Below are 15755 nucleotides of genomic sequence, written 5' to 3'. Positions count from 1 at the left end.
GATATTCTTAAAACACTTTGTGGAGATTCCTTCCCTAGCATGCTCCTTTTGGAGATTATTTGTCAGGCTCAGCAGAAGCAAATTTATTGCAGAAGCCCAGTAAAACATACACCACAAAAACCCACACACATACACAAACCTCACAGTTTACATGTTCAATTAATTCATCCACAATGACTTTTTTAAATTATCAAGGTAATGCTATCAAGAGATAATCCCAAAGACAAGTTCATGCATTAAAGAACACTATGAAAGTTCCTGGATATTCCAGCTAAAGTTAGTCTGGCCCATAAAGCTAATGTATTCAATTGTACCTCATTCATTTTCACACATTATTACACCTTAAAGTATTCCAAGCTTACTTGAACAATCCATTATCCATAAAAGTCTGTGACTACTAGTCTACAATAATCAGCCTCACTGTCAGAAGGATACCCGTGGAGCACTTGTCACAATGAGATTCTAACTGATTAGTTCTGTCTGTTACAATAAGAATATTTAATGGGTACTGATAAATTTGGTACACTGAAGAACACAGAAGAGATCTGATCACTGTCTAAGAAAAGTAAAATCTAAGAGAAAAACAGGTTACAACTAAAGCATTATGACATGACTACAGGTGTTTATAAAACAATAAATGAAACAGACGATGTCCTTTTCGTCTTACATTTCACCCTGTGCATGCATGAAATTTTACTTTTTTTGGCTATATTAATTCTGTACATGTTCTTTTTTTAAAGAACTGAATGCAGAGGCTTAGTAAAAGTAAGCTGTTGAAAATAACAGGTAGAAGATCCTGAATGTTTACTAAAAGGGGACTACACAACTACCAGAGAAGAAGTTCTGTGCTAAAATGAAGTATTAGCCATGTAGCATCACACCATGTCTGATGAAGGAGAAAGAAGATAAGAATGCTTCCTGAATTTTGAGAGTTTAGAAAATGGAACGTCAACCCACTATACATTTATTAAATGTACTAATCTACGTAGTATAAAACAGTAGAGGTTTTACAAGATTATTCCCTAAAATTTTGTGGTGAGGGGAGATGTCAATATTACCGATGTTATCTAGTGACTAAGATCAGACATTAGTTGGGCTTGAGTGAAAGGACAGGTCTGGCAGTGCATCCCACCACAAGAGTGACCACACTCTGCTGCAGACACAGTCTAAGCATCAGTAACTTGCCCCAGCTAGAGACCAGTTCTAAGACTGGCCATTTTCCCTAGACCAGGACAGAAATAAGCCTTCTGCTAGCAAACATTTCACTATACTTCTGTATAAATTAGAAGCCTGCCAGTACTCTGCCCTTTGACAGAGTAAAACTTGCTGGTTCCAGTCAACAGTTGCTCCTTGTGGGACTGGTAGCTTGACAGATAGAGATGCTGAGACCCCTCTCCCACTCGTCTTTCTCACTTAGATGTTAACTTATCTATTGCTAGAATGAACTCTTGCAAGTTTTAAGCTTGGTGTTCTCCTGGACAACCAGTGGAAAAATCATGCTTGGTGTTACTTGAAACAGAAGTATAAAACCCCCAAAATTTCATGAGATACAGAAGAAACATCACAAGATTAAAAAAAAAGGGAGTAATACCTACAAATCCCAAAGCAGATGAAGTTGCTCAGGAATGTATGAAAGGAAAAGCCAGGTAGTTGCTAGACTGTGCTAAAGAAATTGTAAGAATATTTACTCCCATAAGAAATATAGCTATTAAGAGATATGAATTACTATGAGAAATCAAAAAGGAAAAGAAACTTCTGAAGCTTTTATAACACATTTGAAACTGAGATTATGTATATGGCACTATACAATATCTACAAAATCCTTAATTTAAGGCCAAGGTACAGTGGAGTCTTGAGATTCAAAACGGAGGAAAAGGCTACCATGAGATATCAATTTCAGCTTGCATAAAACATTGAAAATGTGTCAAACTGCAGAAGAAACAGACAGGATTGCACAGGCTGGGGCAAGAAAAATAACCTGTTTTAGCAAACCACAAATAAAATAGTAATATACACATGCAAAATGAAAGTGAAGATAGCAAGTTTGCAAAATGCAATCAGAGTGATCCAACAAGAACCAATGTGGAAGACTGCTTGAGCCTAGCAGGCCTCCCAAGTTATTACACAGTTAGCTAATAAAACCATTCTACAAAAACTACTGGAATTTTTTGCAAATTCTTTAAAAGAAACTTAAGGAAATCAGAGAATTTATCATGCTGGAAGGGTACAATAGTTAAAACCTTTGCAGTCACACATGATAACTTGCAATAAGTTGCAAGTTATAGTAAGATATAATAAATTATAGTAAGATATAATAAAAATTTGTGGATGCAAAAGCACTCTTGCAAAGCCGTTTTTGCTTTTGAGGTAACTACTACTTTTGAGGTGAACAAAAGTGTAAGTACAGGAATGCAGTTCCACTTCTGCTAAATTATTTAGAATTTCTCCTAAATTCTGTCCCAGACAGAACCCGTCATTAAAGACAATAGTGCAGGCAAAGCACTTCAGCTATTAAAACTTATGAAGTATCACATCTACAAGGCAAAGACATCATCCACAAGACAGAAAGGTTCAATGAAAATGGTTGAGATACATTTTCTTTTGGAAGAAAATGAGAGATGCAACAGGTACTGCTATAAAAGACTACTCTTGTACTAGCAAATCTAGCCAGCCAAATGTATTGGTTTTGTATTGTTCTTCTTTACTCAGTTATTTGTTCCTGTACAGTAAAGACTTAGAATTTAGTCTTTGATTGTTCATTGATCTTTCTGAAGTTGTTTTGGGGTTCCTTTCTGACACCAGCAGCTCTGCTCTAACATAACTCTTATCTGGGAAAATGCATCTTTGCCTCTTACTTCTTTATGGGGAGATTAATTTTCTCCTCATCTGTCTCCCCTCCAGTCCGAGCTGTGGAGAAACAGTATTATTTCTCCCTGGCAAATTAACTTGTCAGTAGCTAACACCATTGTGCAGCATCCTCAGCTTATTGCAAGCCACTCTGTAGACACTAGACAGCATCAAATTCCCCTAGCTCATTCTTTGCCTTTGCGCCACTAACCCATGCATACGTGTGCACAGATCCCATCAAACACACATACTGTCTTTGCAAACCTGTTGCCTATTTTTACACAAGCATCTACACAAGCATACTCCTCTTTACATAACAGTATTTCCAGAAAAGAGTGGATATGTGGATTGAGTTATCTTACACATTTGTAGTATGTCACTATGACAATATTGTGAATTAAATTATTTCCTGGGAATGATTCATGCATCTATGATGATATCTTTACATTATATGTGGAGAGGATCACATACTATTCTAGAAAAGGAGTAAGGTAACCCATTCTAAAAAGTCTGAAAACCAATGGAGGAGAGTTCTCTGTGATATGCCAGTTGTTACCTTGACTAAAACCTTAAGTAATATTTGGTCAGCTGGTTTAGAAAGTGTGAATAAAACTCACATGAGAAAAAACAAGGCACTAGTAGAAGAAACTCAGATTATTTTCTTAATTGAACAGAAACAAATAAGGTCACATGCAAATGTGCAACTTATCTTCATCTTACTCAAATAATCTTCCCTTAATCTTTACATTTTACTTCAATAGTTCCAAAAGGATGTTATTGTTAATTAAATTTTATTGCATCTGTAACCTGATTAAACACTGCCTTTAATCTCATGAGTACATGCATCTAATTAAATTGGGAAATTATGTCATGATCTGGCTTCTCTTTGAAATATTCTTCCATAACACTCAGGTTTTTTTCCACAGAAGTTTTAAATACTCTGCAGAACTCTTTAGAATATTTCAGCTGTTAGTATAGATAATATGTACATAGAATACAGAGACTACAATTCCTATCCTTCCCTAGTGTTCTTAGCATAGTTATGATCCTACTCTGCTTCGATGGGTCTTCCTTTTGAAATGCTTTTCATACATCAAATTGTAATTACTTCAGTTCCCTGAAAAGCACTGAGTAGTGAAGGAGAAGAAAGCATAGACAGGCATTAAAAATCTTTGAAGAAAATATATCCTTAAAATTGGAAAAAAATTGTACTGAGAAAAAGTCTATAGTTTCAGTTTGGTATAGCGTCACTATAGTTTAGTAGCTTCAGCATAAATACACTGAACCAGGCAGTGCAGAGCCACATCAAGTTAAATATGTTGCTCTTCTGCAATCTACCTATAACTAACACTTGAAGTTGTGTTGTTTTTTGCAATTAGTGCTAAGAGTGCATGAAAAGATACTGTGCAATAAAAATAAAGACCTGAGTTTATCGGTACCTTTATGTCAGTTACATTCCTGAAACTTGAAATGGCACACCTTACCCATATCTATCTAAACTATTTCTAAGGCATCTATCGTTTTCATATCTGAATGCCAAAGTCAATGTAAAACTATTTACTATGGGTGGGGACAAAGGTTGGCTGAATTCAGAAAGTACTCTATATAACTGAGCACATACTTGTATTCTTACAGTCAGTAATCATATTAAATGGTTAGGTTTGGGGGTGCCTGTTTTAAAAAAAAATAAAAATCTAAAGAGCAAAACCATAAAACCCTGAACATCAGAAAGTACTAAATGAACCTGAGAAGAGCTGGAGAGGGGACAGATATCAAAGGGGAACACTGACCATGGACCTATGAATAACAAACCCACTTTATTAGAAGGAAAAAAATGTCACATATCACTACTTGCTGTATCTGAAAACACACAAATCACAAAGGCAGCAAATATTCTGTTCAAAGTTATATACAGCAGAGAAAAAATGAGTGTTTGAACATTTTGTGTTCACTGAGAAGTATTAAGGCAGCAAATAATAAAGGCTGAAAAAAATCTAGCACAAGCCATGACTTCATCCTTCCAATGAAATAGATACAATTTAGATGCTATGTTGAGCTGACCTTACTATCCTGCTCCAAATATTTATGCTTCTTGCTTCTCCTCCCTTTCCTACAGAAAGGAATTTTTCATGGAAAATAAAGGAAAGCTGACTTCCCACATGAGTTGACTAAAGCTGTATGATTTAAAGTATCTAAACATCCTTCCACAGACCTTTGGACATGTCTCACACACACTGGCTGTTCACACAGCTGGAGAACCGACAGTCTCCTTTCCTGTAACTGAAGGCCCTCTCTGCTCACAAATCCCAGCACGTATGATCCCACCCTAATGATCTCTCCTGCCAAACTGCACTGGGGTAATAGGCAGCTTAGAAAAGGCATACGAAGAGCCAACCAAGACAATCCAGAAACTGAGTTTGTCAAGCACATACCAGAGGACTTAATGGGTCTTGTCTGTGTCCAGCTGTAATACGTGCTGCCGCATCACTACATTGACCAGATCTTAAAGCATTATGATTACTTTAACCGTAATGCAATATAATGTAGATTTCTGAGGAACTTGAATTGGTTTTGGCTAGAGTACATTTGAATTCCTGACCACAAAACTTTCAAACACTTGTTTCTCTTCAGTTGCTATGGTTGTTTCCTATAGACTGCAGACTGATACTGTCTATAGACTGAGTGATACAGGCTAAAAGTTCAAGGTTACTTAACTAGTTTTAATTTCACAGTTATAGGCATGACTAGCTGCAACACTCTCTGAAGCTGTAAGTTATTCAGAAATTTCTCCAACAAAAATGAAGACCCCATGCATCTCTACCACTTAAAACCTTCTATTTCAACTCACTCTAAATGCTGTATTTTTTCCACTCTAAAATCCTCAAATTAGTAGTTTTTATTTCAAGTGTTAGAAAAAATTCAGAGTTACAGCTAGGGAAGGAAGAAGAAGAAAAGAAAGGAGAGAAGGACTCATAAAATGTCTGAGGTTAATGGCTAGTGATGAACTCTGAGTTAAATACTAGAAAATTTTCCATTACACTCTTGTAAGCAAAATCAAGTTATATAACCACATTTCTGAACATACTACATGGAAACCTCCTATTAAAAACAAATTAGAAAAATAACCTATTAACTTGTGCCTTCCTGAAAACAACTGATACAGAGAGAACAGATTGAAATGAATGGTTCCATCAGTTTCTTAAGCACTCACTAGCAAATGGCCCAGTTGTAATATTTTCATGACAATTTTTATACAAGATGTGGTTTTCAGAAGATGCAATGGTCCAACTTTCTAGAAAGAAGAACCATAGAGCTTTTTAAAGAGGTCTTAAAGGCTTACATACTACATCAACTTTTTTAATCACAAGTAGTTACATGCCTTTTACATAATATACCACTGCCCCACTGTGTAAGTGGACATCTGTGTGAACATTGCATCCTATGATTGTATACCTCATCACATAACAAAAAAAATGAAGGCATTTTGACAGTTCACAACCAGGCCATTTATGCAGTCCTTACAAGACCGAATATTCCTGCCATATGAAGAAAAATGATAACTCAATTATCCATGTGAAAGGATAATAGTCACATGATAAAGAAAATGAATCTTGGTGTCAACAGTTATACATCCCAGGCCATTACAGGGGGAGACCTATGGGCTTTATGAAAGACAGGCTGTATACCAGGTGACCACCAAAGCCACTCCATTACTCCCCACCTCAGCTGGACAGATGAGAGAAAATATAACAAAAGGCTCATGGGTCAAGATAAGGACAGGGAGAGATCACTCGCCAATTACCATTGTTTTGGGTTTGTGTGGTGGGGTTTTTGGTAGCAGAGAAGGGGCTGCAGGGGTTGCTCCTGTAAGAAGCTGCTAGAAGCTTCCCTGGCTCCAAGTCAGACCTCCTTCTGGCCAAGGCCGACCCCATCAGTGATGGTGGTAGCACCTGTGGGAGAACGTATTTAAGAAGGGGAACCTGCAGTGAGTAGTGGGATTGGAATGTGAGAGGAACACATCTGTGGATACTGAGGTCAGGGAAGGGGGAGGGGAAGGGGGAGGGGAAGGGGGAGGGGAAGGGGGAGGGGGAGGGGGAGGGGGAGGGGGAGGGGGAGGGGGGGATGCCCCTGCAGCCCATGGTGAGATGGCAGGCTGTCCCCCCCCAGCCCATGGAGGGGAGCGGAGGCCCCTGAAGATGGCCATAACTCCATGGGAAGCCTGTGCTGGAGCAGGCTGTGCCTGAAGGACTGCAGCCTGTGGAAAGGACCCATGCTGGAGCAGTTCGTGAAGAACTGCAGCCTGTGGGAAGGACCCACACTGGAGAAGTTCGTCAAGGACTGTATCCTGTGGGAGGGACCCCATGCTAGAGCAGGGGACGAGTGAGGAGTCCTCTCCCTGTGGAGGAAGGAGCGGCAGAGACAATGTGTGATGAACTGACCACGACCCCCATTCCCCGTCCCCCTGTGCTGCTGGGGGGGAGGAGGTAGAGAATTCAGGAGTAAAATTGAGCCGGGAAGGAGGGAGGGGTGGGGTGAAGGTGTTTTAAGATTTGGTTTTACTTCTCGGTATCCTTGTTTTGATTTGATTTCATTTGTAGTAAATTAATTTGATTTTGTTTTTTCCCCAAGTTGAGTCTGTCTTTTGCCCGTGACCATAATTGGTGAGTGATCCCTCCCAGTCCTTGTCTCGACCCATGAGCTTTTCTTTATATTTTCTCCTCATGTCACCAGGGCCAGGGGGGAGGAGCGAGTGAGCAACTTCATGGTGCTTTGTTACCGTCTGGGCTTAAACCATGACAACCATCATGGGCAAAACAGACTCAACTTGGGGAAATTAGTTTAATTTATTACCAATCATATCAGAGTAAGGTAATGAGAAATAAAAACCAAATCTTAAAACACCTTTACCCCACCCCTCCCTCCTTCCCAGGTTCAACTCTACTCCCAATTTTCTCTACCTCCTCCCCACCAGCAGCGCAGGGGGAGGGGGAATGAGGGTTGTGGTCAGTTCATCACACATTGTTTCTGCCGCTCCTTCCTCCTCAGGGGGAGGACTCCTCACTCTTCCCCTGCTCCAGCGTGGGGTCCCTCCTATGGGAGACAGTCCTCCACGAACTTCTCCAAAGTGAGTCCTTCCCACAGGCTGCAGTTCTACATGAACTGCTCCAGAGTGGTTCCCTTCCATGGGCTGCAGTCCTTCAGGCACAGACTGCTCCAGCGTGGGTGCCCCACGGGGTCACAAGTCCTGCCAGGAGCCTGCTCCAGCACTGGCTTCCCATGGGGTCACAGCCTCCTTCGGGCATCCACCTGCTCTGGTGCGGGGTCGTCCACGGGCTGCAGGTGGATATCTGCTCCCCCGTGGACCTCCCTGGGCTGCAGGGGGACAGCCTGCTTCACCATGGTCTTCCCCATGGGCTGCAGGGGAATCTCTGCTCTGCTGTCTGGAGCACCTCCTCCCCCTCCTTCTTCACTGACCTTGGTGTCTGCAGGGTTGTTTCTTTCACATATTCTCACTCCTCTCTCCAGCTGCAACTTCCATTGTGCAGCAACCTTTCTCCCTTCCTAAATATGTTATCACAGAGGTGCTATCACTGTCTTGGCCTTGGCCAGCAGCGGTTGTGTCTTGGAGCCACCTGGCATTGGCTCTATTGGACACAGGGGAAGCTTCTAGCAGCTTCTCACACAAGCTATCCCTGTAGTCACCCCCCCCAGCTACCAAATCCTTTCCTTGCAAACCCAATACAACCACGTTGCCAGGACAATTACTCTATCTGCCACCCTCTTTTTGACTGTATCTCAATGCCATTTCAGAGCCTGGAAATCAGGGAGTTAGGTACAATATAAATGAGTTGTCCTGGTGTACTGAATCTGTGGTTGCTGTATTTGGCACCACAGCAATATGTGTAGTGTTATACATTTAGTTCTTATGCTACCTGTATACATAAACTTCTAATCATAAGAAAAACATAAGAAAATAACAAATCTATAAAACTAGTGGTATTTTACAAAGTCAGAATGGCTTTCCAACTTATTGGTGGCTTGAATAAGATCATGTTATTAAAAATTTTAATGCCTGTGTAAGCAATGGACTAAACAAGAAAGATGTATACAAGAATTCAGTGACTATTCTTAAAGTACAAAACACATTAAATCAGAAATAAAAGAAAATTAGAGCACTTACAGAGAAGGTCATAACTATGGTGGAACAAACTATATGCACTAAAACCAGAATGGATCCTCCATAGTACAATATTCTGGAGTAAGCTTCCCACTACTCCATTTTCAAAGGCACTTTTTTCCTATGAGCTGCCTAAAATGGATTATATAGGTATGGAATTAAAAGCACTATACTGCCTATGTAGCCAAAGCATCCAGAAACCACATGTCTATCACACAGCATTTCCGTTTTCTAAATAGATAACCAAGTGAAGACTTATCAGTAACTACGGACTTGATGGGATTTGGCAACTAATAAATTTTGTAAGCACACAGTAGTGCTTCTCCTTCCCTTCATACGCCTGTAACTCTGATCACATATATTACTGCTTAAGATTAGTGTTTTTTCTCCATCTCCGCTTCTGAAATACTATTTTTCTTTGCAGGTTCTCAGGTAATTTATTGTAACTCTCTGCTTGACTCTCTACTTCTCTACTTGCTGGAAAAAAGTGCTGCTAAGATGAGCCAGTCTTAAAAATCATTTAGAAATAGCTATGAATTGTTTAACAACAGTATTTTGCAGGCCTAATATTTCACATATTTGGGAAAAACCCAAACATTTCCAACATTCCACATCATGCTGAAAAAGGCACTCTACCCAAACTCAAAACTTTCTGAAGCTCACTAGAGGAAGTGCATTTAAACAAAATTCCACTATTTAAGACTATGCCAGCCTTTGCCCTTTCACATTGCCCAAACCTGTTTGTTCACTTCATATCTGTCCCTTTTAATACTCTTCCTTTCTCTGTCATCTTAAACTCTCTACAATAACACATACATAATCACACATGATAATTTCCTTCTGCAAACCTTCACAAATTCTTATTTATTTTCATCTTACAAAGTAAAACAGCTCTGCCTGAATTATTTTTTTATCCTGCATGTTCTTACGTATGACTGTTTTATAAATTATTTAATGCAGACCAGCAGTTAGAGATCCTTAATGTTGTAGGGATTTATGCATAACTGTTAAAGGGACATGAAATATCCATCATTTTCTCTGTAATTTCTGCAATTTTTGACCAGGTACACTGGTTTCAAAACAAATATTCTTCAGGTATAAAGGCACACTTGTTTTTCCTCATCCTTTTCAAGGGTAAAAACATTATTTTATCAAAGGAGTATTTTAGCTACATGAATACATACATAAAGATTTAGGGAAACTTGTATACAATGTGCAATGCACATACCAGTCACATAGCTATGGTGTAAACCTAATTTCAGACAAATGAAGATAAACTTGAATAGCATATTCATTTGCTGCTTAGAATGCATGACTAAATTTCTTTGAATATATTTCATTGCCTTCCTTTCTTCATATTACATTTTTATTTGAAAAATAATGGGGGAAAAAAAATCTCACAAGAAAGAACACATCAAGATCTCAGGACCATCAAAGCAAACAGGAGTGTATTATTGACTTACAATAGTCTCGTATGTAACATTTTAAAAAAAAGAATAAATTAAGTAATTATGCTGCTGTTTTACAGAAGATGGATGCGACAAAATGAATGTCTTTTATAGATTTCATCACAAACACATGTCTAAGAAATGATCGAGTTACCAAAAAAGTAGTCCTAGTGAATCATTTAACAAGGGGTTCCCTTGCCATCTTTCCTCTGTTTATTCTAGCAACTGCTTTAATAAAAATCACTGTTTCATATACAATATCTATTCCCACCACTCTTCTCTATCATGTCCTTCTTAATTTGAGCACTGTTAAAAGATAAACAAACTTATGCTATCCTGCTTAGGGGCAGGGGGGTGTCATAAATTACCAATAAATAAATAAACTAATAAACAAATTATTTAAAATATACATTTAAGAAAAAAATTGCCTACTCACTCTGGCCTGAACGGCACAGAATGAGATAAGTACTTTTCCTTCCTAAGACTCTAGTTTGTATTTCTGGAGAAGAAAGGAATTATTACCTAAGAAATCAGAGGAAATAAAGTAGCTTTTGTGCAAGCAAATATATGTTTTCTTGCTTTATATAAATTACTGTTTTAAACTTCAGGTCTGAAATTAACTTAAGTCACAAATTAGAACTGTCTCTTTCAACCAGAGGGTTTCATGCAGGGATCAAACCAAAAAACATTAGCACTGACATCAAGGAGATAAATGCTCTATGAAAAAAACTTAACCTGACATTTCATGACAACCTGCTCAGCGCTTACCAGGTATGTGCCACAGTGAAACGCCGCTGTTTTGGTATGTTGCTATTTAAAAGCATCCTGCGCAAAAGCCTTGGAGAGTTTCGAGGAGAAATAACTGGAGACAGCCGGGAAGAAGCAGATGAAGATTTCCTAGATGTCCTGGACTTTTCATGTTGCAACAGGTTTTCCCTGAGGGTCTTCACAAGATCTTCATTTAACCACGGATTTTGACAATGTGTATTATCCACTTCAGGAACAGCCAAAGTGTCTGGACTTGTCTGCTGAGCCATGCTTCCCAAGTAAGTTTGTTATTAAGGTCTAATAAAATCGAATATTGGCTTAACTGCTTAAAATACTTCCTTTCTAAATCAGTTCCCAAGAACTGTGCAGAGCTCCAACTCCAGTTCAGCCTATTCTGTTTTCAACATGGTGTCGCCTGCCCTCAGCGTCTCTCTATAGATAATGATCTACAAAGAAAAAGCAAGCTAACTCCTCCACAGAAACCTATTAAACATTACCACTCCTCTCACAGCCCTGCTGCCAAAGATCACTTATTAGCTATCATAGCAAGTGAGCACGGGAGGAAGAAACTACTTCAGCACAGCCTTTGTCGGAGCTGTAAAGCTGCCTGTTAAACTATCAGAACTAATGTGCTGCAGCTGCTTGAGTGACTTCTGATTATGTACATAAAAAGTGCTGGAGGAGGGCTTAAACATCAGATGTGTGCTCATTTTGTTTGGTTATTCTTTCTGTTTGCTTATTCCTGAACCTTCAGGGAGGCTGGAGGGAAGGAGGACTGCTGAAAAACCTCTTCTGTTTTTTCCAAGATGTACAGTATTTATCTGTGCAGTCCCCATTTACAAATCAAGATTACAAACTTTTGCCTCTTAAGCTAATAGCAAATTCTAGAATTAAATAATGTAAAAGAGTTTACGTTCTGCCTTCTCCCTCTCCCCGCCCCAAGTCAGTTTACCACAACCAGTTTTCAAGTGCATTTAGGAAAGGCTGACACTTGCTACCTTACGTTTTCCAGAAAAACAGAACAAACATTTAAGATCTGCACACAAACTGAAATCAGACTCTGACAGCTACTAGCATCTGTTTAACGAGATGTTCTTAATTCAGCATGTCATCATATCATGACCACTACTTGAACAAAGGAAGTGCCTTTTTTCTTTTCACAGCTGGTGGGGAAATAAACTGTCAAAAGATATTAAAAGAGAACTTCTGAAAGGCAGTTCTCTTCTGCCAAAAAGGCAGAAGTACTTGCAGTTATTTGGTCAATCATACTGCTATTAAATTTCATTTTTAGAGTATCTTTTTTCATTGCATTATGCAACAAGATATCGGTGCAGTTTTCTGACCCAACAAAACCTTTGTCAATCAATCCCAAGATTTTTTTTCATTTTTAATTAAAATAACTCACTTTATTCCAAAAGAGAAATTTTTTATAAACATGTTCAATTTTGTTCATAACTCACTGACAGTGGACAAAGAGCTGTAATAACTGGTAGTAGGCTAATATTTGCTTAAGCTTTGTACATTCATTTTTACAGCAACAACAGTAACAATCTTTTCAGTTACAACCATACTTCCTGTTCATCCTACAGGAACGAACCATCACCATTTTGTGAGAGATTTCTTTTTAATGTCAGAACATTGGTTACATATAATTTTCATTGGTACAATATATTTTTCCTCTTTTACTTTGTCTTACAATCCAGCTTTCCTTTGTGAATAAGAATTTCCTTCTGAAGCACACAGAGTGTCCAGGCTTTCAATGGAGTGAAGGGTGTTTGACCACAATTACATGACTAGGTGTGAAAGGCAAATACTGTTTTCTGTCTCATGCCAAATTCAGAAATCCTGCAAAAGCAGCCTTCTGTCACAATGGAAAGGAATCGCCTTTGTACTTAGCCACAATTTCTGATGAGGATTATAAAGAGAACATCATGATGCTGAGAGAAGTAGAGCAGAACAGCAACTGAAAGGTCAGCTTATGTTAAGAATGACATTGCTATCAGGTGTCAGCCCCATGATGTAGACAAGTTTAACTGTACTGCGTCATATGTGAAATTTGATAACAATGTATTTACAAATTTAACTCAATACTGAACAGCACCACGGGATGCAGGAATCACTGTGCATTATGTTTTTGTGTATTTTTCTAAAATTTTATAGAAGATTTAATCACTATATAAAAACTAACACTGACCAAATATAGAATAAAGCCCAGGTATTATTAAAACTACAAAACCAAAATTTTAAACTATGTTTTATTAGTTTCCAGTTCACTGGAAATGAAGGGCTAATCCCCAGACAGAAAAAGAATTGGATTAAATCATAACTAACACAATAACTGCTTCCACTCTTCTACAATTGGAAGAGTAGTACAGACAGCACTGGTCCTCAACAAGCAGAAAAAATAAAAGCATACTATATGAAAATGTTTATTTTATATCTATGAAGAACAAACATATCACCTTTCTCTTAATCTATTATTCTTTCTTATTTATTAAAAAAAATATTAGCAAGTCCATATGAGTCCAATCATTTTTTTCAAACAACACACTGTACAATGAGAGCTATTTTCTTTTATGCTATGAAATACTGCCATCTGACGTCTATTCCAAAGTATGGTCTTCAGATAGCTGCAGTAGCTTTATAAAACTAGACAAATGGACCCGTTGGAGATCAATGAATCAATGACGTCAATAAGACCATTAACATTTATTACAGCGGGCCTGGGATCATGCTTTCAGTTGCACTATGTTACAAAGATAATTATAGAAGAGGAAAGTCTTAGTCCACAGAACAGCAGTTCTATTACCCTTGTTCTTAAAAATATTAGAACTAAATCAACAAGGACCTTTAGCTTGACACCCTGAATTACAGGTATTGAGTGGATTTGCCACATATTCAAAGAGGTAATGTGTATAGAACAGCAGGATAAGGCCTTTTAACAGGAAAAGTGAACTCAGTCATTATAAAGCAGCACCATTTGCATGAACAGCTAACTAAAATGCTTTTCCTTACTTGGTTAATGGCTTAAATTTCTGAATGTAGATGTTCCATTCCCTCAGATACCTTATTTTGACATATGCCTGCCTCTTCCTCCTCCTCCTCCTCAAAAAAAAAAAAAAAAGTCTGGGAGTACTAAATGAGTATGTTGTACACCCTAGGGCATTTGATTCACTTTCTGATTACATGTTCTAATTTCAGGCACTCACAGTTAAATCTAATTTTGCAGGTTTTGCTTAGTCACAGCTGCATAGGTAAAAGTTGTATCAAGATCAGATTTAATTCTGCCTGCTAAACATTTAGCTAAATCATCATAAGGCTTAGGACGAAAGCAGAGAACTAGAATCTCCTTATAACAGAACTCAGTATTACAAAAATCTAGAAGAGCCAGTAGCTTCGATTCTCTTCCTACTACTACTTAAAGATACTAAAAAATGAAATGCAAGCATTCAATTCTTGTACTTTTCATAAACTTTCTTATAAAATATGTTGCTTATGATAAATGTACTGAAATATTACAGGCTTAATGTGCTCACATTTCTGTTAATCATGAAGACTAGAAAGAGCTACAGCATACAGAAGAGAATAAGCGAATAGGTTCTGCAGGTAATACTGTACAAGATTAAACATGTATTTGATTTCACATAAAAGAGACTAAACAAGGATTAAAAAGTAATTTCTGTGTTACAGCTACTTTGAACACAGAGTATGATAAAGTTACTTTAATACTACTAATCAACATATAAAATACATTATGCGATTGTGGCTATTTTAAAATACCTTTAACAGAATTTTTCTTATTAGACCATAAATGCAGTCACTCACAGGGAGCAAAAGAACTCTTTCACATAAAATATGGAGAGGAAAAGTTATTAAAATATCTTACTTGGGACCAAGTAGAGAATTCCAGACACATAGGAATGCAAGCGAAAGAACAACCCTCCGACGTGTTGCTTCTTTGAAAGCAAGCAGACCAGTATCACAGGATCATAGAAGAATTCAGGTTGGTAATGACCTCAGGTGATCAAGTCCACGCTCCTGCTCAAAGCAGGACCAGCTGTAAGGTCAGACCATGCTGAGGTACTAGAGCACCTGAGAATGGTGCAGAAGTGGAGAGAAAAGAAGACAAAGTCAGAGGTGGTTGTGAAGAATGGGTGCTATACCATGTTTTAATTTCCTGAAGCAAATAACAGAATACTGAGGGTATGATGTGACTGAGGAGAATTCTAATTCGAGATAAGGTATAAAATAAGAATCTTGGATGATACTATGATTCTTATTTGGAAAGAGGGGTTAATGCATGAATTGAGGAGCACAGCAGTCAAGGAAGAAAATAAGGAAAAAAGAAGAAATTAATAGGTGATAGCTAGCCTTAATAAAATGCTATGTAACAGCAAAGTTCACAGTATAAATTTAATACCTGCCAATTGCCACAAAGTCAAAAAGCTGATATGATATTTGTGGATTTGTCAAGTGCAGGGTAGTGATTATCAGACCGTTCTCCTAGCAGTTAC

The 15755-nt window shown here is 38.1% G+C and overlaps 1 protein-coding gene across 1 annotated transcript in view; it reads right to left on the bottom strand.

Annotated features, from left to right (window-relative positions):
• Nucleotides 1-11510, bottom strand: part of PDE4D (phosphodiesterase 4D) — a 370375-nt gene extending 358865 nt beyond the window's left edge. The window contains exon 1 of the mRNA XM_052775619.1: nt 11242-11510. Within this exon, the coding sequence (XP_052631579.1) occupies nt 11242-11510 (269 nt within the window). The remainder of the gene's footprint in view (nt 1-11241) is intronic.
• Nucleotides 11511-15755: the final 4245 nt, after the last annotated feature.

The sequence above is a fragment of the Harpia harpyja genome, chromosome Z (assembly GCF_026419915.1).
Source record: "Harpia harpyja isolate bHarHar1 chromosome Z, bHarHar1 primary haplotype, whole genome shotgun sequence".
Lineage (NCBI taxonomy): Eukaryota > Metazoa > Chordata > Aves > Accipitriformes > Accipitridae > Harpia > Harpia harpyja.
The sequence above is the reverse complement of the archived record's forward strand: the minus strand, read 5'-3'. Positions and strand labels throughout refer to the sequence as shown.